At 38.9% G+C, this 22660-nt stretch overlaps 1 protein-coding gene across 3 annotated transcripts in view; it reads left to right on the plus strand.

Moving 5' to 3' along the window:
* PTPRG (protein tyrosine phosphatase receptor type G) overlaps positions 1-22660 on the plus strand; it is a 683006-nt gene that overhangs the window by 537330 nt on the left and 123016 nt on the right. For all 3 annotated transcript variants that reach the window (XM_026721752.2, XM_026721760.2, XM_087923573.1), the window contains exons 7-8: positions 12235-12392; positions 16246-16438. In XM_026721752.2, the coding sequence (XP_026577537.1) occupies positions 12235-12392; positions 16246-16438 (351 nt within the window). The remainder of the gene's footprint in view (positions 1-12234; positions 12393-16245; positions 16439-22660) is intronic.

Below are 22660 nucleotides of genomic sequence, written 5' to 3' on the forward strand. Positions count from 1 at the left end.
TATTGGAAGACCGCTATCATGTCTCCCCTGGTCCTTCTCTTTACTAGACTAGCCAAACCCAGTTCCTGCAACAGTTTGTTGTATGTTTTAGCCTCCAGTCCCCTAATCATCCTGGTTGCTCTTCTCTGTACTTTTTCTATCTCAACATCTTTTTTATAATGTGGTGACCAAAACTGGATGTAATACTCTAGGTGTGGTCTTACTAAGGCTTTATAGAGTGGTATTAGTACTTCCCTTGATCTTGACTATATCCCTCTGTTAATACAATTTAGGATTGCATTAGCTTTTTTGGCAGCTGCTGAGTGTTAGAGTCCCTATTTTATGTGCAACAGGGTCCAAATTCAATTCCTAGTGTCTCAAACCAAGATCAAGAAAGACTCTGCCTAAAACCCTAAAAAGTTGTGCCCAATTATAGACATTACTGATATAATCAGACCAGTGCTCTGACCCTAGATTGCAGTTCCTGGGGTCTCATGAGAAGCCACTCATCCTTGTGATACTCTGAGTCACTTGAATTAAAAGGTAAAGATAAAGGTTCCTCTCATTTCTGTGCTCATCTCTGCTACAAAGCCGAAGATCCAGCACTGTCTGAAGACATCTTCATAGTCATCTGGCCGGCACGACTAAATGCCAAAGACACACGGAACGCTGTTACCTTCCCACCAAAGGTGGTCCCTATTTTTCTACTTGCATTTTTACATGCTTTCGAACTGCTAGGTTGGCAGAAGCTGGGACAAGTAATGGGAGCTCACTCCATTATGTGGCACTAGGGATTTGAACCACCAAACTGCCGACCTTTCTGATCAACAAGATTACACGTAGATATATGTAGTATTATAACTAAGGGACTTTCTAAGGACCCAGGTTAGAGGTAGAAAACATGAGGGCCAGTCATTTATTTCAACCAGGATAAGAGAACAATTTAAGAAACACTGTCTCAATCGATAAACTCAGATAATGAAGCCAAACATGTAACTGTCAACCAAAGATTAAAAAAAAAATCAATGAAACATCCTACTTACATAAAGTATTTTCAAAAAACCCTTTGAACTTAAAACTTTTAAGATTGCCTAATGCTCCCACCTGTCCTTTTTTAAAGTCTCACCTTTGGTATGTTTTATACTAATATCTTTAAATTTTTAGGGTTTTTTTACTTTATTTTTGTAATTCTTCTTAATGGATATACTCTGTTCCCTTAAGCTAGTCTATAAGTACAGTAAAGATTGTTTTCGATACAATTTAACATATTAACAAGGAAACCATATTAGTTATTTATTTCCCGCCTTTATTACTGCATCAATTCAAGGTAAAATATATCCAATACACCCTCCTCCTCCTATTTTCCCCACAACAACAATTCTCTGAAATGGGTTGGGCTGAAAGGGAATGACAAAAGTCATCCAACTGCCCACTATGTACAATAGATATAACAACCTTTTTGTATCTTTCTTTTCCAATGTTTTACATCTCCAAAGACCGGCTGGTAATGTCATTAGTGTGGGCAAGGCCAATATTTTTGGTTCACCATTTCCAGGGGGAAATTCAGGGGGGAAATTAAAGAATAAAGTTACTACATTGACCTTTGCCAAAATTCAACATATAATTTACTCTTCTATTTTTCTATCTATTTTGTGCCTTATTTTATACACAAAATAAAAAAATCATACCACTCCAAAACAGCTTGATTGCTGAATTTTAGCCAAATACTCAGGGGAAGGTACAAACTGCTCACCCTCATATATAACATTTATACTTCAATACTAATGTACTACAATCTATGAATGATAAAAAACAAACCCTCTGTGGATCTGAAGTAAGCTCGTGTAAGCTGTGACATTTAATAAAATTTGTTAATCAGACAACATGCTTCCACCCTCTTGATTTTTCACCACAGTAGTCTAACATGGCCCTCCTCCTACAAACTTAGCAACATTACATATTCTGCTGAAAGGTTTATTTTGCATTACTTAGCCAATGCAGTCTGTTTAGAAGAGTTTATCAAGAATTTGAGCGTACATGCAGAAATGAGATTTAATGCTGTAAAAGAATCTACACTTTCTTCTCTTGTTTCATTTTCTGCAATTGACTGTGGCTTCGCAGACAAATGCAATAAATTCCACCTAATTGATAACCAAAATTTAATCATCAGAGGAATCTTTGAGTTCGCATTCTAATAAAGCTCTCCTTTGTCTAAATACGTTTCCCTTGGTTGGTAATTCATATTTTAGTTCACAGTGTTTAAAAATGGGAGGCGCGCAGAGCTGGATGAGATGTCGACTATGAATCTCAGTGTGTATTTAATATAAAAATCTTGCATTATTCATTTTTGCAATTTGAATAACTTTGAATTTAGCATTCCTGCTCATCTTTTCTTTGATGAACAATTAATTATTAAAATATAATACTGTCAGCATATGGTACAGGAAAAAATCCTTGGAAACAGAAGATGAGATTCCCTCTCAGAGAATCGTAATGCATATTTGAATTGTACTTTACATAATGTATTGGCCCAGCATTTAAAAATACTCCTGCATGATTCTAATTTTTCTTTTAGAACATATGGAACCCATGCAAACAAAATGTTACAAGAAGTTAATGAGGGTAACATATTTGAATACAGCCTTAGGGAATCTGCCTTAGGGAAGTTCCATAGAACCATTTTTGTTGGCTTGTGTGTTTTTGATGACACACAGATTTATTTCTCACTGCAGAGCCGTCAACCAGCAACCCTCAGGAAAGAGCTCCTAAAACAGAGATCAGATATTATATTACCCATCATTTCAACTGAAATAATTTATTTCTAAAGATAATACTGTTAATCTATAGATAGAAAAGTTAAGGCAGTCTTGTTGCATCTGTCAGCTACTCCAGATGGTGTAAATCAGTAAGGGGTTTTCCACAGGCTGCAGGCAACAATTTCCAACTTCCAGTTTACAATCGCTTCCTCATTTCCCAGCTGAGTTTGCCTTCCCTGCTGTCCAGATGGTTAGTCCTGGAGACAGCTGAGGAACATCTTTGCTGGTGTCCCAATGTGCACAGACTTGAGGGGTCCTTGGTGCTCTCTGACCTTGGTTATAGTTATGCAGACGTTTCAATACCCAAACTAGGTAATATCATCAGTGCTAGTAAGAACTGGGGTTTGCTCTCAGTTTATATTCTAGTGCAGCAGTCTCCAAAAACTTGTGGGCTTTAAGTTCACAAATGTTGAAATTGCCAAGTTTGGAGACTCTTGTTCTAGTGGTTTGCCCTATCAGTGTTGGATGGGAGTGGCCTTGGAGGTTGTACTGGCTTGAAGGCAGTTGGTTGGGCCACTGTTTACTATGTACAAAGTTGCATATGTCACAAGAAAAACAGGCATCAAGAACTCTCTGCAAAAGTATATCAGTGGCATATACGTACCAATACACTTATGTGCACTTTATATAATCCCAAAAATTTTACACAAGGGAAGAATGTTTGGTTAGGTATCCCAGCCCCAAAGCATCTTGTTGCTAACACCTGTAATGAAGGAAGAGAAAGACTGAAGCAAGACATCAACTTCGTGAAACATTGGAGTAAAAAAGGCTGCTACTGAATAGCAGAACTGTATTTAGGCAGGTCTAAGTAGCAGATTCAAATGCGAACTAAGTAGGGTGAAGAGTATACAAGGCAGAAATAGACAGAACCAAATAAGCCCAAGAGCATCAAGTTGAAATTTTATTTCTAAGAAGAGGAACACAAAGGAGCATGTTTTATGATTGATCACATTAACTATAGTGGGCACTGGTACCAAGGTTGACTTAGAAGCAACTCTTTAATATGAACAGTAGAAGTTCTAAGTAAGTACAGATAGTCCTCAAGTTACAACCACAATTGGGACTAGCAGTTCCATTGCTAAGCAAGGTAGTTGTTAAGTGAGTGAAGCCCAATTTTAGAACCTTTTTTGCCCTGGCTGTTAAGCAAATTGTCGCAGTTGTTGTGCAAATCATGCATTGATCACAAATTCGGCTTCCCCCCATTGATTTTGCTTGTTGGAAGCCTGTTGGGAAGGTTGCAAATGATGATCACATGATCCCAGAAATTATAAACACATGCTGGTTGCCAAGCACCCAAATTTTGATCACCTGACCATAAGGATGCTGCGAACAATTGTAAGGGTGATAGGTCACTTTTTCAGTGCCGTTGTAACTTTGAACAATCACTAAATGAATGCCTGTAAGTCAAGGGACATCTGTAATTAAGGAACATTGTGTCTGCCATTACTTCGTTGCCATGTATTTTGGGAGCCGATGTTTTTCTTCAATGGTTAGATGGTCTAGAGATTGATAACCTGAATATCGATCTTCTTGATGTTCATATTTTATTGTGTTCTTTTTAATCTTGGGGAAATGTAATTGCAAGTCTGTGTATGATATGCCATACGCTAAATAAATAAGTACATCTGCTATTGTCTTGGACTTTAGGCAGCCAGTTTTAGGCAGACCTTTAAGCTCCTACTTCAGTTCTTTTCATGATACACTGCAGGTTTTGTTAACCACAATAGGCTCTTTAGCAGGTTGATGCCAACAAAAATATTGACGTGCTCATGACTTGTGGAGAAGTTATTGTGATTGTCAGGAAGCTTCTCCGTAACAAATGATTCAATAGGGCCCTGAGTTACTGCCCCAGAAAGAAGCATAAGAGCTCCCTGCAGTGGACTAAAGACAATGCTGAGGTGTGCAGTGAGCGGGAAGAAGACCAGGAGAAACATTTCAATAATTTAGACAGCACTGAGGAACGTTCAAAAAGCCCAACCATAGCAACATGGCGTTCCATGCGTGGCAGCTGCCATGCCTTCTCTGAAGGATGCTTCATCTGTGGTCCAGGTAGAGCCCAGAGGAGATATGACAGCTGCCCTCAATTTTCATGCCCAATAGGTAACAATTTCTCACACTGGCCATTTTTGCGTTGTTTATTCTCTCTGCCTCATAGGCAGGATTATATTCAGACATATGCCAACTGCACGTTTTTGGTTTTATCCTCTCCTTTTATGATCTGAGTTTGGCAAGATTTGTAAGTCTCCCAATTAGCAGCTTATTTGGAAAATGAAATGAAGGATGAAAAGCACTTGTGCTGCATTTCACACATTGGCTAAGCAGAGCCTCTCTGTAGAAGGAGAAAAAAAAAATTAAAGGTGTGAAGTGCTGTGAGCCACCGGTGGAAGCACAGTGTTTTCGGCTGAACTACCTGCATTACTAATACTTGGAAAGGTCTGAAGGGTTTTTTTAAAAAAAAATCTAGGCCACAGCTTGAAAACCTGATGAAAAGATATCTCACATTAACTTAACATGCTCTTTCCAACTGAATCACCAATCACCTAGCAATCTGAATTATGCTCCTTCTTAATACAACGGTTGTGGTTTTAGTTATCATTGTGCTTAATAACATGGATGTAGACCTGTTCTCCAGGTATTAGTCTTAATTCTTTTTAAAGCCAGTATAATAAAGGTTACTGTCAAATCTTTTGCCAAGACATTCCTAAAAGCACTGAATGAACATATGCTTTGAATTAAGTTTTCTGAATGTAGGCAGGTTGCCTGTATTCACAAAGACCGTACTCCTTCCTCCCACATCCCTTCCTTCTGATTAGGAATATATCATTCTGAAAATTACGTTGCATAGAAGGTCAAGACAGATTATGTTATTGCTCTTTATCCATACAGATTTACCAAATGTCTCAATAATAACATAAAAAATGTAGATAAGGCAGTAAAGCAGCACAAGGGAAATCAGGCTGCACAGCATGGAGGAAGTTTCGATGTTGGGACAGATTCTTTGTATAAAGCACTTAATAAGAACCTTGCTGTTACCTTTTTTTTATGGCAATAGTGTAGAATTTGGCCAGTTAATCATCAGAACTGCAGGGGATAATTGCAAAAGAACCAAAGATGTCTATCTTTGCCAGTGGCTTGTTCTTTCTAATTTTTGTTTTATTTCTCTAAAATGTAAATTTTAGAAACGGAAAATAGAGGTTTCTGAGAAAAGCCTTTGTAAGAAAAGGAAATTATGTATTTTTTTAGTCCATATCTGTATAGAAGAGAAAGAAAAGGGGTAAAATTGAAAAGCAATTAATTCCAAATGGACTGCAATACATTATTGGTGAAATGGGCTTCATAGTTTTATATATTTAAAGTCATTGATCTCTTTCTGTTGACCCACTGGATTGTTTTTAACCTACTTTATATCAATAATTATGAGCGTGGGATACAGTGAATAGAATAAATTATATAAAACAGAAGTAGTTCACAACCAGACATAAATTTTGTCCACACAGAAGTAATTTTAACAAAGCAATGAATAAAAACTACTCCATTTTCTTCAGCATCCACCACCACCCCCTTGAAAAATAGGGAAGACAAAGACATCCTCAGGTCAAGCTTGGTTTCTTTGATATGTTCATATTGGTAGTGTATTTTTGGCAGCAATACAAAAGTGATTCACAGTCCCTTCCATTGTCTTTTCCAGCTTCCTAGGGAGAAGCCTGAGGATTGTAGAAGAGCTGGCAGAGCAGGAGGGTGGAATTAAACATACCACCAGTTTAGAGTTCTTGCATTGCCACAAGAGATTCAAGTCCAGCCCCTCTCCCTTGAATTCCATTGACCCTTATCTAGGACCAATTAAATGATGACCATTAGTTGACTTAGATTCTTGTGGATAGGCTTCAATAAATCACTTCTGCTGCAATCCTATGAATGGTCCTGATTCTTTGCCCCTGACATGGTTTCCTGATCCATGTCCTGATGGTTTCTTATGGAAGTATTAATCAGGTCCCACTCTGCTTCACTGTTTGGAGATTTATATTGACTGTTTCCTAAGATGATTTGATTGCTTATTGTACCCTATGACTATTATTAAGTGTTATACCTTATGATTCTTTTTTAAAAATAAATTTTATTAATTTTCAACAAACAAACATATACAAACAAAACACAAAACATAAAAACATAAAACTTCTTTTTGGAAAGCGGCCTAGTCCCGGGTTACATCTTTTGGTACAGACATAAATCAAGTTCATGCTCGCTTTATATACCATTTCATATCTTATTTACCATTCTATATTTTCTATATGGCTTCTCCCCTCTTTTCACTCTCTTAATTCTATTTTATTTATTTCATCTTGATTTAGATCATTATACTAATATCTTTCGTCCGTTCTGTTTCAATCATCTATTTTTCTTTTCTCATTAACACAATATTTCTCCTGTGATCACTAATTGAAGTATGACGCCTTTATATCTTTCCCCTAAATTTAACACTTGAAATAATATATAATTCTGATTCTGATTCTGCTTAGCACATTCTAAAACTACCTACTACATTTTAAGATAGAAAAATAATAAATTTATAATGTAATTGAAATAATAATCCATAGTATATTAAACTTTATCATTAAATCTTAAGCATTTTTTGGTATTTTGTTAAATCATATAAAGATCCAGTTTTCTAACATTGTTTCAAGTAAAAATACAACAATACAATCTTATGTACTTTTCCAGAATCTCTTTTGTAATCCTAGTCTTTTTACCCCCCGTCTCTTGATCTCCACCCTCTTGGTCTCCACTCTCTTCTGTAAACACAAGCTATTTCATTTAGACCTTTCTTCTTTTTAAACTTTCTCTTCCTGGGGTCTATCTTTCCCATAAATTTAATTTCCATTCTGATTCTGCTTAGTACATTCTACATGCATTTTAAAATAAGAAAATAATACGTTTATAATATAGTTGAAACAATAATCCATAGCAAATTAAACTCTATCATTAAATCTTAAACATTTTACATATTCCCTTTAATATTTTATTAAATCATATAATATTCCAATTTTCTAACTCTATTTCAAATACAATACTACAATACAATCTTGTGTGCTTTTGCAGAATCTCTTTTTTAATTGTATTTTACCCTTTGGCTCTAAAAAAGATCTGTTTTTTTACTTCTTCTTTCAAGCCTTTGTAACTTCTCTTCCCTTTTTCCCTTCCTTTCTTGTCCAATCTAGCCTTTTTACCTCCCCATCTCTTAATCTCCACCCTCTTAATCTCCCCTCTCTGTTGTATTCCTCTTTTCTGTTGCTTTCTGACATTGCATCGATTTTTCACCTTATTTTCCCCTTTTTGGTTGTTTTTTTAAGTCTTGAATTCTCCATTCTCTTTCCCCTCTTTCTCTTTTCTTCCTCAACTAAAGTTATCTGTTCATTAAAGATGGCTTCTTCTTCATCATCCCAGCCTTCTTGTTGTTGTAGTTCCTGGTAGGTAGAAATTGCCATTTCCAAAAAATGGAAAACAGATCCAGAAGAGCCCTTCCCTTCTTGTTCCTCTTCTCTTAACTTTTGAAATTCCATTTTCAATTCTTCAACAGATAATGCCATTGTGAGGTTTTTTTTAAACAACCCAAAAGTTTTTAGTCTTTCAAGAAATAGTTTCCAAAAGTCCCAAAGTCACCAAGCAACCCAAATCAACACAAACTGTTTCATTTGGCACTTTCTTACATAAAAAGTTTTTTGAAGAACTCAATGGCACTTTCTTCTTTTTATACTTTCTCTTCTTGGAGTAGAATCAATTGCAAAGTTCCAAAATGTATTTTTTAGAAGTCTTATTACAGTTTATCTCTGATCTTATAAGCTTCAAGCAGTCTTCTCCAGCAAAACCTTAATATAGGTTCTTTATCTCTCCCTTCCCACTTATAGCAAAAAAAGAATTTTTAAATTTTTTGATCCAATGTTCAGAAATCTTTAATATCCCCTTGGTTTTAATTTTCAAATTTAATTACCTTCTGTTCCCAAGATGGGTTTTTCCGATTTTCTTCTGCTATTTCCATAGGGAAGGAGAGTGAGAGAGAGAAAAAAACTTTCCCTTTTTCACTTTCTTCCGCCGCTTTTTACGGTCTTCTTAGGGAACAATGTATCTTTAAAAAAGTTGAATTTCCAGGGTATTTAGATGTTACTTATTATCCCGGTTCAGCCAAAAACTTTCACTTATACCTTATGATTCTTGACTTTTGACGAATGTCTGTTTTCTTTTATGTACACTGAGAGCATATGCACCAAGACAAATTCCTTGTGTGTCCAATCACACTTGGCCAATAAAGAATTCTATCTATTAAGATCAGGCTTGGCTAGGCACTGCCACCATGGAGAGCATGATCAGTTCCAATAATCAAGTCAAGAGTCTCGACTCCATCTTTGTACTGACTTGGTATTCCTGTAATGTGAATGGAACCCAGCCTCATATCCTACAGATTAGAGTAGTCTGGGGAATTTTTATTTTCAAAACTCTGGCATGTATTTACAATGGTTGCAGCATCCCAGGGTCACGTATTTTCCATTTACAAGCTTCCCAGCCAGCTTCCAAGAATCAAAGTGTTGGAGGAAAAATCCAGATCCAGTTCCAAGCAAGAATAAAATGGAGGCTGATTGGAAAGAAAGATTCTGTTTATTGGTGAACAGAACCAACACACATACTCAGCATGCAGTTCTGGGACAGATGAGCAAGCAGCTTTGCTTTTCACCCAAACCAAATGGTATACCATTTCAGACAAATGGTTGTCCAATCTCTTCTTAAAAACTTCCAGTGTTGGAGCATTCATAACTTCTGGAGGCAAATCGCTCCACAGATTAATTGTTTTACTCTGTCAGGAAATTTCTCCTTAGTTCTAAGTTGCTTCTCTCCTTGATTAGTTTCCACCCATTGCTTCTTGTTCTGCCATCAGGTGCTTTGGAGATTAGCTTGACTCCCTCTTCTTTGTGGCAGCCCCTGAGATATTGGAACACTGCTATCATGTCACTCCCTAGTTCTTCTTTTCATTAAACTGGACATACCCAGTTCCTGCAACCATTCTTTATATGTTTTAGCCTCCAGTCCACTAATCACTTTTGTTGCTCTTCTCTGCACTCTTTCTAGAGTCTCAACATCTTTTGTTTTACATCATTGCGACCAAAACTGGATGTAGTATTCCAAGTGTGGCCTTACCAAGAACTTAATGTCTCCAGGTTTATTCCACCCCAGGCGCTGTGTGTCCTTCATCTGGTAACCCCAGATGAATTAGGACAAAGTGCACTTATAATGGATTTTAAAATCTTGAATTTGCTTCACAATTCAAACAGGCTGGTGTTTTCTTTCCCACAATTAGGGAAAGTCAGCATAACACCCTTGTTTTTAGAATAAGTGTTGGGGCAGTTTTATGGACCACACACCATTCAAACTCTATAGCAGTTCCTAGTTTTTTCCAGCTATAAACAATATTTGAAAATTCACTGACAGACTTGCCGAAAGATTTATGTGTGCGGGCATCAACAGTTTTCAAGGGCTTGTTCATACCTGTCACATTTCAAATGCTTTGCCTGAAATTGCATGCTTGCAACAGAAGAGTAATATTGCTAAATAAATATACTGTATTAGAATTTGTTAAAACAGAATATATATTACACTAATTATGTGCTCTTGAAATATGCCATTGGCTTGGACCACTGACATGCTATGCATACCTGATACAGAAATACTATTCCACACCTGAACAAACAGCTCTTCTCTGGTTTGAATAATATAAATCATATTTGTCACAAGTTTTAACTGTTAGTCTCTAGTTGATGGAAGATTTGGCCTGTATTGGAGAGAAAGATCTGATGTGAATACCGGCTCAGTATGGCTTTGTGGATATGCTTTGTGGATATGCTGGGTATGCTGGGTTGAATTTATTGGAAATGTGCTAATATTATCTCTGAATGTTAGTTGGAACGGCAGTGGTAACATGGGGTTACAGATCTGAAATAAAATCTGTGCTCATTCTAGCTATTCTGACCAAAGCTTCGGATACCGTAATTATGCACTTGCTTATTTTAAAAACAAGTTTTGTTTTATTGCAACACTGGGAATTATTTTCATTCCTAGCCAGTAATGAATTTTCAACAGTCCTTCGAAATAAGCTCCCACCTGTGAAGTGCTGCCAATAACAGAGGTGTCAAATGAACTAGAACAAAACCAACCAAAGTACAAAGAGCTTCAAGAATGAATCTGAACTGAACAAACGACTTTGCTTCCTGCAAAGGTTTTGTCATCTTTGCCTGTCTTTTATACCTTATGGGAGGGGCAATCACGTCCCAGCCTTACTCCCGAGTCACCACTTTTGTTTCAGCTGCTCTCGCCTTCTAGCAGCTCTGCGAACATGTGCACTGAGAACAGGCTCCCCTGGTTCCTCTACCTTGCTGCTGCCAGATTCCAGAGGCTCCAGAAGTAGCATCCCACTCCCAGATAGTCCTGGCCACATCTCTGCATCAGACGGAGACCCTCGTCCAAGTCTTCTCCAGACTCCCTGATTGGTCCCTGTTCTTCCTCACTGTCCGATTCCGCTGCCGTCTACACAGGCTGACGGCGAACCACAACACTAGCAACCATTGGTTTTTACTAAAAAAAATTACAGTATTGTCTGTTCCTTATAAGTTTTTGGAGATTCTCAGTCATCCAGGCCATGGTTGTCCCAAAGATACTTTTTCAAAAGGCAACTGGACTTTCTGGTTTTTCTTTGAAGATGTTTTGCTTCTCTTCTTCAGCTTTTTGGATGAGACGCAAAACTTCTGTTCCTTATACATAACACCAGATTGTTCCTTACCCACTTTATTGGATGGAGAGGCCTGTAAGTTTAAAATGAAAGTTATGTCAGTGCAAAATGCTCTAGGCCGTTGGGGAAGGTTCATTCAAGATACTTTTGATATGCTGACTTCATAAGACCAAGAAAGGGTAAGGATTGCAGTTAACAGTAGATGCTGTTGCTTTATGAACTTAAAGATCTAGAGGCAGTCCTTGACTCACAATCACGATTCAGCCCCACATTTGTGTGGTTAACCAAGACACTTGTTAAGTGGGGTTTGCCCCATTTCACGACCTTTCTTGCCGGAGTTGTTAAGTGAATTACGGCAGTTGTTAGTAGTATGGTTCTTAAGTGAATCTGACTTCCCATTGACTTTGCTTGTCAGAAGGTCGCAAAAGTTTATCATGCGACCACAGGGATGCTGCAACAGTTGTGTGAAAAAAGGTCAAAAGTCACTTTTTTCATTGCCATTGTAACTTTGCACGGTCACTAAATGGATGGTTGCAAGTCAAGGACTACATGCACCTTCAACTAGCAGAAAAAAAATCAGTGCATTGGAGCTCATAAAATAGATGGGGATCACTCTTGCGATGTCCATTGCTTTGTCTTTTATGCGTTTTGAAACATTTTATTTTGCAGAAAAAGAGACCTTCTTGGATCCTTTTGTGTTAAGGGATCTCCTGCCAGCATCTTTGGGAAGTTACTATCGGTATGCAGGGTCGCTGACTACACCTCCGTGTAGTGAAATTGTGGAATGGATTGTTTTCCGAATGCCTGTCCCCATCTCTTATCGGCAGGTAGGTTGTTATCAGAAACACTTTGCCCGATTCATTCTTTTCTTAGTTTTGGTTTTTTTTTCTTTTTACCTTAACCCATTTTTTCCCACAAACTTTAAGCCCCCCTCCCCACTCCATCCAACATGGCTACCAGGATTTTAGGAATTGAAGTCCCACACATCTGGAGTGTACTGGATTGTAAAGGTCTAATGTAGAGGTGGTATTCAGCCAGTTCAGACCGGTTCTGGTGTACCCATAGTGGAAATAGTTTGGAGTAGTTTGGAGAACTAGCAAATACCACCTCTGGTTAGCCCCACCCACCCACCTCCGTGCTATCCTGTCCTATATTCCCTTGTTGTTTAGCTCAGCTGATTCGCGTGGCAGAGTGGATTGCTGCGCCTCAGCTGAGCTAAAAAATAGCTTGCCTCACCAACCCTGACAGAGAGCGTTTTTTTATTGCTGTATGTGCTGTCATAGAACCGATAGGAAAAGTTTGGAATCCCACTACTGGTCTAAGTGGTTTGAAGCATTAGGCTAGGAAATAAAAGACCATGAGTTCTAGTCCCACCTTAGCCATGAAAGCCATTCGGGTGACCTTGGGCCAGTCATTCTCCACCCAACTCACTTCACAGGGCTGTTGTTGGATGAAAAATAGGACAAGGAAGGTGTCTTGGATATGTTCACCACCTTGAGTTATTTCTAGAAAAATAATAAAGGCGAGATACAGATAGATAAAATAAAGAAAATATGCTATAACCAGATTTCATCTCTTTTTCTTGGGAGAGTGGAAAAGACCATCCCACAAAAACAAAATATATTCTTAATAGAAAAGGAAGCAATCTGATTTTGTTTTATTGTTCTCTGAAGCTCAACATCAGCCACTCCAAACAAGAAGATAATAGAACGTGACATCTTATTTCCTTTTAAATGATCTTAGCTATTACTATTCTGTTCAGATATATTTAAACCATGGTATAAATATTTACACAGAATTCTTCATTCTTTTGCTCGAAAATTGTGCTAAGTCATTTTAGGCACATACAGACACAGATTTGATAGACTTGAAATAATTGCGCATAGAAAGTAATTCTTTTTTGCTAATATAGCACCTTTACCTATTTTTAGAATACCATGAAATTTGCATTGGCGCTGATGGCTCTGAAAAGGTTATACAGATCCTTACAAGGGTGTCATAGGAGGTCTTACTAGAGAACGCATAAAATACAAAGTACCAGAGAACAACAGACAATTTCAATGAGAGAAGTTCCACTGCAGAGAATATTTAACTGTTTAACAAATACATAGGCAATGGCCTTTAAATTCTTTGTTCAAAAATTTTCTTTGTTGTCACTTGTCCTGCCTCTTTTAATTGTTGGTGTAAATACATTTCATTGCAACAAAGGCCTCTCGGAAGACATTAACTGATTATGGAAAAGCCACAAATTTACATGGATGAATGAATATAAATATTTAATAACCCACATGATAGAGGCAGTTGAAAGCATCAAGCTGTCCTCTAGTTCTCAATCAAGAGGGCACACCAAATACATAGGTCTTCCTTGACTTGTCCTTTCCTGTTTTCTCTATCCAGTGAGATTAAACAATGGATTAAATCAAATCCACATATTTCACTGTTTGTTCCTGGAGTTCACAATTACAGCAATAGCACTTAGACTTATATACCGCCCCATGGTGTTTTTCAGCATTCTCCAAGCAGTTTGCAGAGTCAGCCTATTGCCCTCAACAATCTGGGTCTTCATTTTACCCACCTCGGAAGGATGGAAGCTAAATCAATTTTGAGCCAGTCAGAATCAAATTCTCGGCAGTGGGCAGAGTTAGCCTGCAATACTACATTCTAACTATTGCGACGCAAGCAGGATTATGTTTCAAATATTATGATATACGAAATGTTCTTTGGATTATTCTTAGAGGTAAAGAACTGTGGGGTACCTTTATGTTATTCTAATAGGTCAAATAAGTATTATTATTACAATCTACTGCAGGTTGAAGGTTTTAGTTGAAGGATATGGCCTATAATGTATCATACTGGTTCAGTGTGGGTCAGTAAAATGGGTATTTTTCAATTTTCCAGTCTAGGGCAGAGAGAGATTTGGTCCCAAGTCACCCTGCTGACCCCCGTGCATAAGAGAAAATGAGAATCTGGGGCTCTGCTCATAATCCAGCACCTTAACCACTGGATCACGTTGGCTTTTTAATACACCCCAATGCTTGACATTATAAGTTTCACCAACACAGTGAACAGTTCACAAATCACATGTGGCCTAGTGGAACTCTCTACCAACACTTGCTAATCAATTCAAGTAAACTTGAGAAAGACAGAGATGGTAGAACATTGATAGCAAATGATTAAACTTGTTAAATTCTCTGTGTGTGCATGCAATAGTGTGCTCAAAATTAAATTTAATGTAAATTAATAAAATACTTCTAATATGGATAGAGTTATGTCCTTAATAACTGTTTCTTTGTGCAGCTTTAAAAGTTAAAATTTTGGTCTATGTGTTGACTTTTGTAGGCTACCTGTGCCTAAGATTGTGCAGCTTTGCTATATAAAAATACATCTACACTGTCTTTTTGCCTTATTTTGATTGAACAAAAGGTTCTCTGCTCCTTGACTATCATGCTTGAAGGTCTCTTTAAACGATATTTTGAATCCAATTCCTTAGTAATATGAATCAAATTCTTATAAGGATGGGGTTGGATTATCTTCTCTAGACTGTGTTATAGCTTGAATATATCTACATTACCAAGATATTTAAGTTAAGGTAAGGAGATTTTTTCTGCTTGGGCTAAAATCATTTGGGATTCCTGCTTATCCAAAGGAGAAATATTGTTTAAGAAAGCAAGAAAAAAAACTGGAAGAAAGGGAGACACGGTTCATCCCTTGTGAAATAGGATGGCGTGCTTCAGTTGTCCTCTTTCTGTTAGGTTCCTTCTCATTTTAGAAATTGTATTTTTACAAAACATTTCTATTTCCGTGACTGCAGCCAAAATGTCAACATTTTTATAGAAAGTATTTTACAAAGTGGAGTATGCCAATCTGAACACGCCTTCGATGTGCCAATTTTTCTAAAATACAGCCTACTTACTAGTTTTTGGACTGCGGCCCTCATTCCACAAAATGTTAATACTCCTGGCTGAAAATAAGAGGAAACTTGATAGACAAAAGTTCTATTTTTACTCCAGCTGTAGCTTGGAGACAAAACTTAAGCAAAATCTTTCCCAGCCCTTCTTTTCTTGCACATTTTTGTCATTCAGAGCGAGTTTGTCGACTGTGGCAACTTTAAAATATGTGGATGTCAACTCCAGGCTGGCTGGAGAAATCTGGGTATTGAGGTCCACGCATCTTAAAATTGCAGAGATCGGGAAACGCTGATTTAGAGCAACAGTAAGCTACCTTGTTGTTTTTTTACAGTATGGATAAGCCTGCAACACCATGGGTATGGTGGAATCTATTGTAAAAAATATGGAGTGTCCATACCCTGAGCTGTGATTGATGTGACTCTGGAATGACTGTGTATCCCTCTTTGGCAGAGTAATAGTAATAGTATATATCTTTAAGCCACCATACTGAGGAGAAGCTAAAAAATAATCTTTTCCTTGACTCTCTTTGACATTAACTTTCTAGAGTGTGTTCTCTGCCGCCTGACAGAATCGCAATGAGGCTAGATAAGGCTGCTGGCAGGGATTTCAGTGGGCAGACGTTTTCCTGTTTGATTTATCAGTCTTGGCATCAGGACTTCCTGCCATTTTGTGTTATTATCAGCTGCCCACATTTCACCACATTGTTTTTCTAATTAATGTCTTTTCCCCCCTCCTCCTCCTCCTTTCCCCTTATCCTGATTGTGGCTTTCAGCTGGAAGCCTTCTATTCCATCTTTACCACGGAACAGCAAGATCATGTCAAATCTGTGGAATACCTACGGAATAACTTCCGGCCTCAGCAGAGCCTGAACAACAGGATTGTTTCCAAGTCGGCTGTGAAGGATGCTTGGAACCAACTTTCAACCAGCATGTTCGAAAATCCACTGGGCACTGAAGCATCCAAAGGTAGAGTGGCTTTGACCATTGAAGATCAGGGAAAGCATCGTCCTTTTAGAAAAGGGATGGGGAACAACGGCCCTTTTATGACAGGCTGGCTCAGGAATTCTGGGAGTTGAAGTCCACAAGTCATAAAGGGGGCATCATTCTCCACCTCTGCTTTAGGATTTGTCTGGTTGTTTGTGTACATAGAGTGCTTCAGGGTTAGGGTTGGGGTTGGGGTTAGGGTTGATCGATATACTTCGTTTTCAACCCATTTGACATCACTCAATCTTGGTACTACAGGTAGCTATCATTTGCAGTAACAACAGAAAAGTAACTTTGCAACCAGTCCTCACATCTCCAAGCTTTGCAAGTCTGTAAAACAAAAGAAAGCTGAAGTAAGACCATAAACCCAGGCAAGATTTTGCTCGGTGACTGATTTGTTTAATGACCAAGTTGCCAGTCCCAATTGGCACTAAATAAGGACTGATATATACAGATGAGCTAGTAATAAATCACACAGGGGGATATTCTCTCTCTCTCTCTCTCTCTCTCTCTCTCTCTCACACACACACACACACACACACACACACACACGTCATGTTTTCCCCAATGAACCACCCCCTTCCCATGTTCGTGTACAGTTTTTTTTATGTTGTATAAATATGATGGTTTGATGGTTCAGATGGAAAAAAATACAACAAGCAAAAATAAAAGCAAAGTTGCTGTTCTTGAGACAGTTTCTGTTTTATTGCTACCAATGATTTTGTTGTCATTGCAGACTTTTTTTGCCAGAGGGTATGGAGGCCAGGCACATTTGTAAAAAATATGAAGAAGCAGAATTTTTAGGCCAAGGTGCTTTTCTCTTCATGTCACCTTTTAACTTTGCTGTGTCTCAGTGATGCTGTTGCATTAATCTGCCTGCTCTCTCTAAGAGGCCTTTTGTCTGCAACAAAACTGCTAGAGAGACATGAATCCCCCATATAATAAATTCATGAATTCTAGATATGGAATGAGCTGCTTAGCTGCTTTTCAGATAACAGATAATCAGAGTTGGAAGGGACCTTGTAGGTCATCTAGTCCAATCCCCCGCCCAAGCGGGAGACCCTACACCATTTCTGACAAATGGCAGTCCAATCTCTTCTTGAAAGTCTCAAGTGATGGTGCTCCCACAACTTCCAAGGGCAACTTCTGTTCCATTGGTTGATTGTTCTCACTGTCAGAAAGTTTCTCCTTATTTCCAGGTTAAATCTCTCCTTGTTTAGTTTCCACCCATTATTCCTTGACTGGCCTTCGGGTGCTTTAGAAAATAGCTTGACCCCCTCCTCTCTGTGGCAGCCCCTCAAATATTGGAAGACTGCTATCATGTCTCCCTTTGTCCTTCTCTTCACTAGACTAGCCAAGCCCAGTTGCTGTAGTCGTTCTTCATATGTTTTAGTCTCCAGTCCCCTAATCATCCTGGTTGTTCTTCTCTGCACTTTTTCTAGCGTCTCAACATCTTTTTTATAATGTGGTGACCAAAACTGGATACAGTACTCTAGGATTGGACTTACTAAGATTTATAGAGCGATATTAGTACCTCATTTGATCTCGATTGTATCCCTCTGTTAATGCAACTTAGGATTGCATTAGCTTTTTTGGCTGCTGCTGCACATTGCTGGATCAGTGTTTTGCAGCTAAGATGCCCCCCGAAAGTAACTATTAAAAACCTGGAAAGACTCCTATCTGTGCTGCTGAGGTGGATTGGCTCAGTACAGCTTTAAAGCAGTGGCGGGATTTATTTATTTTTTTACTATCAGTTCTGTGGGCATGGCAATGGGCACGGCGTGGCTTGATGGGCGTGGCAGGGGAAGGATCCTGTAAAATCCCCATTCCCTCCCCACCCCACTAACCTGCTTTCCAGCTCCGTTTACTGGGACTCAGGAGGCAGAGAATAGATGGGGGTGGGGCCAGTCAGAGGTGGTATTTGCCAGTTCTCCAAAATACTCAAAATTTCCACTACCGGTTTTCCAGAACTGGTCAGAACCTGCTGAATACCACCTCTGCTTTAAAGGCATTATTGTTAGACCTGTGAGGTAGTCCAGGCAAGAAACACAACCGGGAGTGGCAGCTCTGTCTTTAGTGTAAGGTTCCTGTAACAGACTCTTTCAAAACTTGAAAGCACAGGTAGTCTTTGACTTACAACCACAATAGAGCCCTAAATTTCTGTTGCTAAGCAAGACAATTAAGTCAGTGTTGCCCTATTTTATGACCTTTCTTGCCACTGTTGTTACATGAGTCACTGTAGTTGTTTAGTTAGTAATAAGGTTAAGTGAATCTTGCTCACCATTGACTTTGCTTGTCAGAAGGTCGCCAAAGGTGATCAAATGATGCAGTCCCCTAATCATGAAAGATGATTAGGGGACTGGAGGCTAAAACATATGAAAGAACGGTTGCTGGAACTGGGTATGTCTAGAAAAGAAGGGAGACATGATAGCAGTCTTCCAATATCTAAGGGGCTTCCACAAAGAAGAGGGAGCCAAGCTATTCTCCAAAGCACCAGAGGGCAGGACAAGAAGCAATAGGTGGAGATTAATCAAGGAGGGTACCAACCTAGAAGTAAGGAGAAATTTCCTGACAGAACAATTAATTGGTGGAACAATTTGCCTCCAGAAGTTGTGAATGCTCCAACACTAGAACTTTTTAAGAAGAGATTGGATAACCATTTGTCTGAAGTGGTGAAGAGTTTCCTGCCTTAGAAGACCTCTAAGGTCCCTTCCAACTCTGTTATTCTATTAGCTCTATGACCCTGGGACGCTGCAACCATCATAAATACATGCCAGTTGACAAATGTCTGAATTTAGATCACGTGACCATGGGAAGCTGCAACTGTCATAAATGTGAGTACTGGTCATAAGTCAGGGTCATTGTGACTTCAAACAGTCACTAAATAAATGTTGTAAGTTATGGACTACCTGCATGTCCTCTGCACCAGAGACACATTCTTTGTGTGTCTAATCACACTTGGCCAAATAAAGTATTCTACTCTACTCTACTCTACTCTACTCTACTCTACTCTACTCTACTCTACTCTACTCTACTCTACTCTACTCTACTCTGTTCTGTTCTTTTCTTTTCTTTTCTTTTCTATTCTTGAAGGCTTGGATGCCCTGTTTCACTCAATGAACCAAAAAAGGGAGGCATTATCTGAGATTTGTTCTGATTGCCATGAGCACCAGCACATATGCAAATGTACATAAACAGTTGCTTTGGGAGACGCCATTGCGATCAAAAGCAAACTAAAGATTATTGTTAATTTAAAAATATGGCACTTTTCAGGCCCCTTAGTGACAGCGTGGTGGTGGCAGGTTGGAATGGGCTTTGTAACTTCATCAGGAAACATGAATATTTATGGCTGGTGTGTTGGCCACCTCTGGGCCCCTATGAAAAGTAATAGCTTGCATTAGAAAAAAGTAGCAAATTGGACTTTTTTTTTAATTTTCAGAACGACCCTTGGAAATATGTTGCATAGAATTACAAAGGTTTTCCTGCTTTGAATAAGCGCCTGCAATATTTCCCATGTTAATAGTTGCTGAACAAATATTACGGCACCCTTATGTGGAGTGTTTTGTTTATTTTTTGGCATCTGGGCTCAGAGTGAATGTTCTGAATTCTTTATGCAAAATAAAAAGTAGCTCCATAGAATTATATCCTATCAAGAGCAAAGACTACAGGCCAACTTTTGGCATTGTAGAAATAAATGGATAAATAAAATGGGGTAAATGCATTTTTAAAAATTTAAAAAATTGGTTTATGGGTGAGCATTACACCTAAAAACATCATCAGTGCCTTATTCAACAAATGATGTTATTATGACTTCTTATGTATAAACATAGGTAGACCTTTCTTGCTTAGGGGCATTGGCTCATAAACCTGCAAGGTATATATATGAATGGAGAATCTGTAATTCTCCAGATATTGTTGAACTATAATTCCCAGGATCCTCCTCATTGATCATGTTGTCTAGAGTTGGTGAGAACTGTAGTTCAGACCATCAGAAAAGCCAGTAGTTTTCCAACTGTAAAGACATACTCCATTGCTTGTCTGTTGTAAAGACATACTCCAATGCTTGCCTGCTTGCTTAAGCTTCCCTTCGGTTCCTGACCTGGTGCCTCCTGCATTCCATTCTGCCATTTTCTAAAATTCTGCTAAGGTCTGGCATTAGAACAAAATGTTGAGCTGCTGCTAAGGTTGCCTTCTGTAATGGTATGGGAGAATGGCCATGGGAGAAAGGAGGAATAGCTGCAGCCTTGAGCAATGGTCTGATAAAAATTTGAGCCTGAAAGAGGAAGATCAACAAAGTGGATGGACACTGCTACAGGGGTGATGGGTGTATCATTGGAAGACATAAAGGACTTGCTTAGGGGCAGGTAGTTATGGATAAAATCAAGGCCCGTGGGCTGGATCCGTTCTGTGGGGTGTTTAGATCTGGCCCGTGGGGCCACCCTACAAGCAACAAAGGACTGGCCTCCAGTGCCTGTGCCAATGAAACCGAGCTTGCGAGGGCCTCATGTGGTGGTAGAGGGCTGTAGGAAGCTGTGGCATCCGAAACAGAGCTCGGGAGCCCATTTCACTGGCAGAACACTCAGGCACCCCAACACGAATGATGTCGAGCTGGCCACGCCCACCCCGGCCATACCGACCCTGCCCCCCTGAGGTCAAACACAACCCTGATGCGACCCTCAATGAAATTGAGTTTGACACCCTTGTTCTGTGATAATGACCCAGATCTCCTCTATTTAAGACTCGCTCAATTTCCTATATTGTCTGTCCAAAGTAAAACCCCTAACTTGAATTGTAAAATGCCTGGGCAAAGTCACTTTGATTCATATTCTCTATGTGTGGAGCATTAAGTAGCTGGCTAATTCTATTCAGTACAAAGCTATTTCTTAAGGTCTGATCCATGCAAAACACTTTTGTGTGGTTAAGATTATTGACCCCTTGGGATAATTGCTGTGAGGCCATGAAGTTAGCAATCATAAGTACATTGCACACTGTTTCCGATATAATTGTACAGCTCGGTCTGAAAGAGCCACTTGTTCATTGTATATTTCATTTCATTTGAGAATTTCTAGATGAGAATTCCGTGAAAAGATGTTCTCAGTAGGACTCAATAAAATACTTTTCTCCCCTTTAAAATAGTACTGGCACCATTATTATAGCAAAATTATTAGCCAGGAGGTGCTATGCATATATTGATGGTCCTGGACTAGATGGCTCTATAGAATGATTCTTTCCCTGAACTGCTCTTTGTCCCAGCTACTGTTTAGGTCACCATGGATTGAATGGCAGTAAGAACTCTTTCAAAATCTCGGCATGTGTCAAAATGGAATCAATCTGTCTTGAGTAATATTTGTAGGAGAGCATGACAAAGGTTTAGCATGTCAAAACAATATTTAGTGAAGTCAAAATGTTCAGAGGTCTGGCCTAAGATTTGACTGGAGCCAACTTTAAGAGCCATGGTGGCACAGTGGTCAGAATGCAGTACTGCGGGCTATTTCTGCTAATCAACCACTACCAATAGTTTGGCAGTTCGAGTCTCACCGGCTCAAGGTTGACTCAGCCTTCCATCCTTCCGAGGTGGGTAAAACGAGGAGCCAAATTGTTGGGGGCGATATGCTGACTCTATAAATCACTTAGAGAGGGCTGTAAAGCACTGTATAAGCGGTATGTAAGTCTTAAGTGCTATTGCTACTGCTATTACATCTCATGATTCATTAACTGGATTTAACCAGCATTTGCTATTATCCCATCCTGCTGGTCAGTGAAGACGTTGTTGTAAAATAGCAATATTTCTTCCAAAAGCTTGCAGATTGTAGGCCATCTATTCTGACTTTCGGTGGGCTTAGTAAGATAATTATTGTTTATCCTCCTTTAGAGTCTGTTGGAAGGTAAATTGTGCCTGTAGTGACAAATGCCATGCACTTCTCTCCAGTTTATCTATGCACTAAGTGGCAAACAATGCTTGGCACATTTTTACAGACTAAAAAAACCCCACCCCACCTCTCTTCTAGTGTAACCAATCTAAAACGAATGGTCACACAACACTCTGAAGGTGACAGAGCTGACTTAAATTTCTTGCTGAGAAACAGCGAGGTGATGCTTTCCAGCTCTTGCTTCAAGCAAAGGTGATGAAGAATGAAATAACTGGTCAGCTGAATGGTGTGAACTACTGTCGTGAAAAATTAAATAACTGGAAGTCAGGATTGC

Source organism: Pseudonaja textilis, chromosome 2, assembly GCF_049901715.1.
Source record: "Pseudonaja textilis isolate UNSWEBS1 chromosome 2, rPseTex1.2, whole genome shotgun sequence".
Taxonomy (NCBI): Eukaryota; Metazoa; Chordata; class Lepidosauria; order Squamata; family Elapidae; genus Pseudonaja; species Pseudonaja textilis.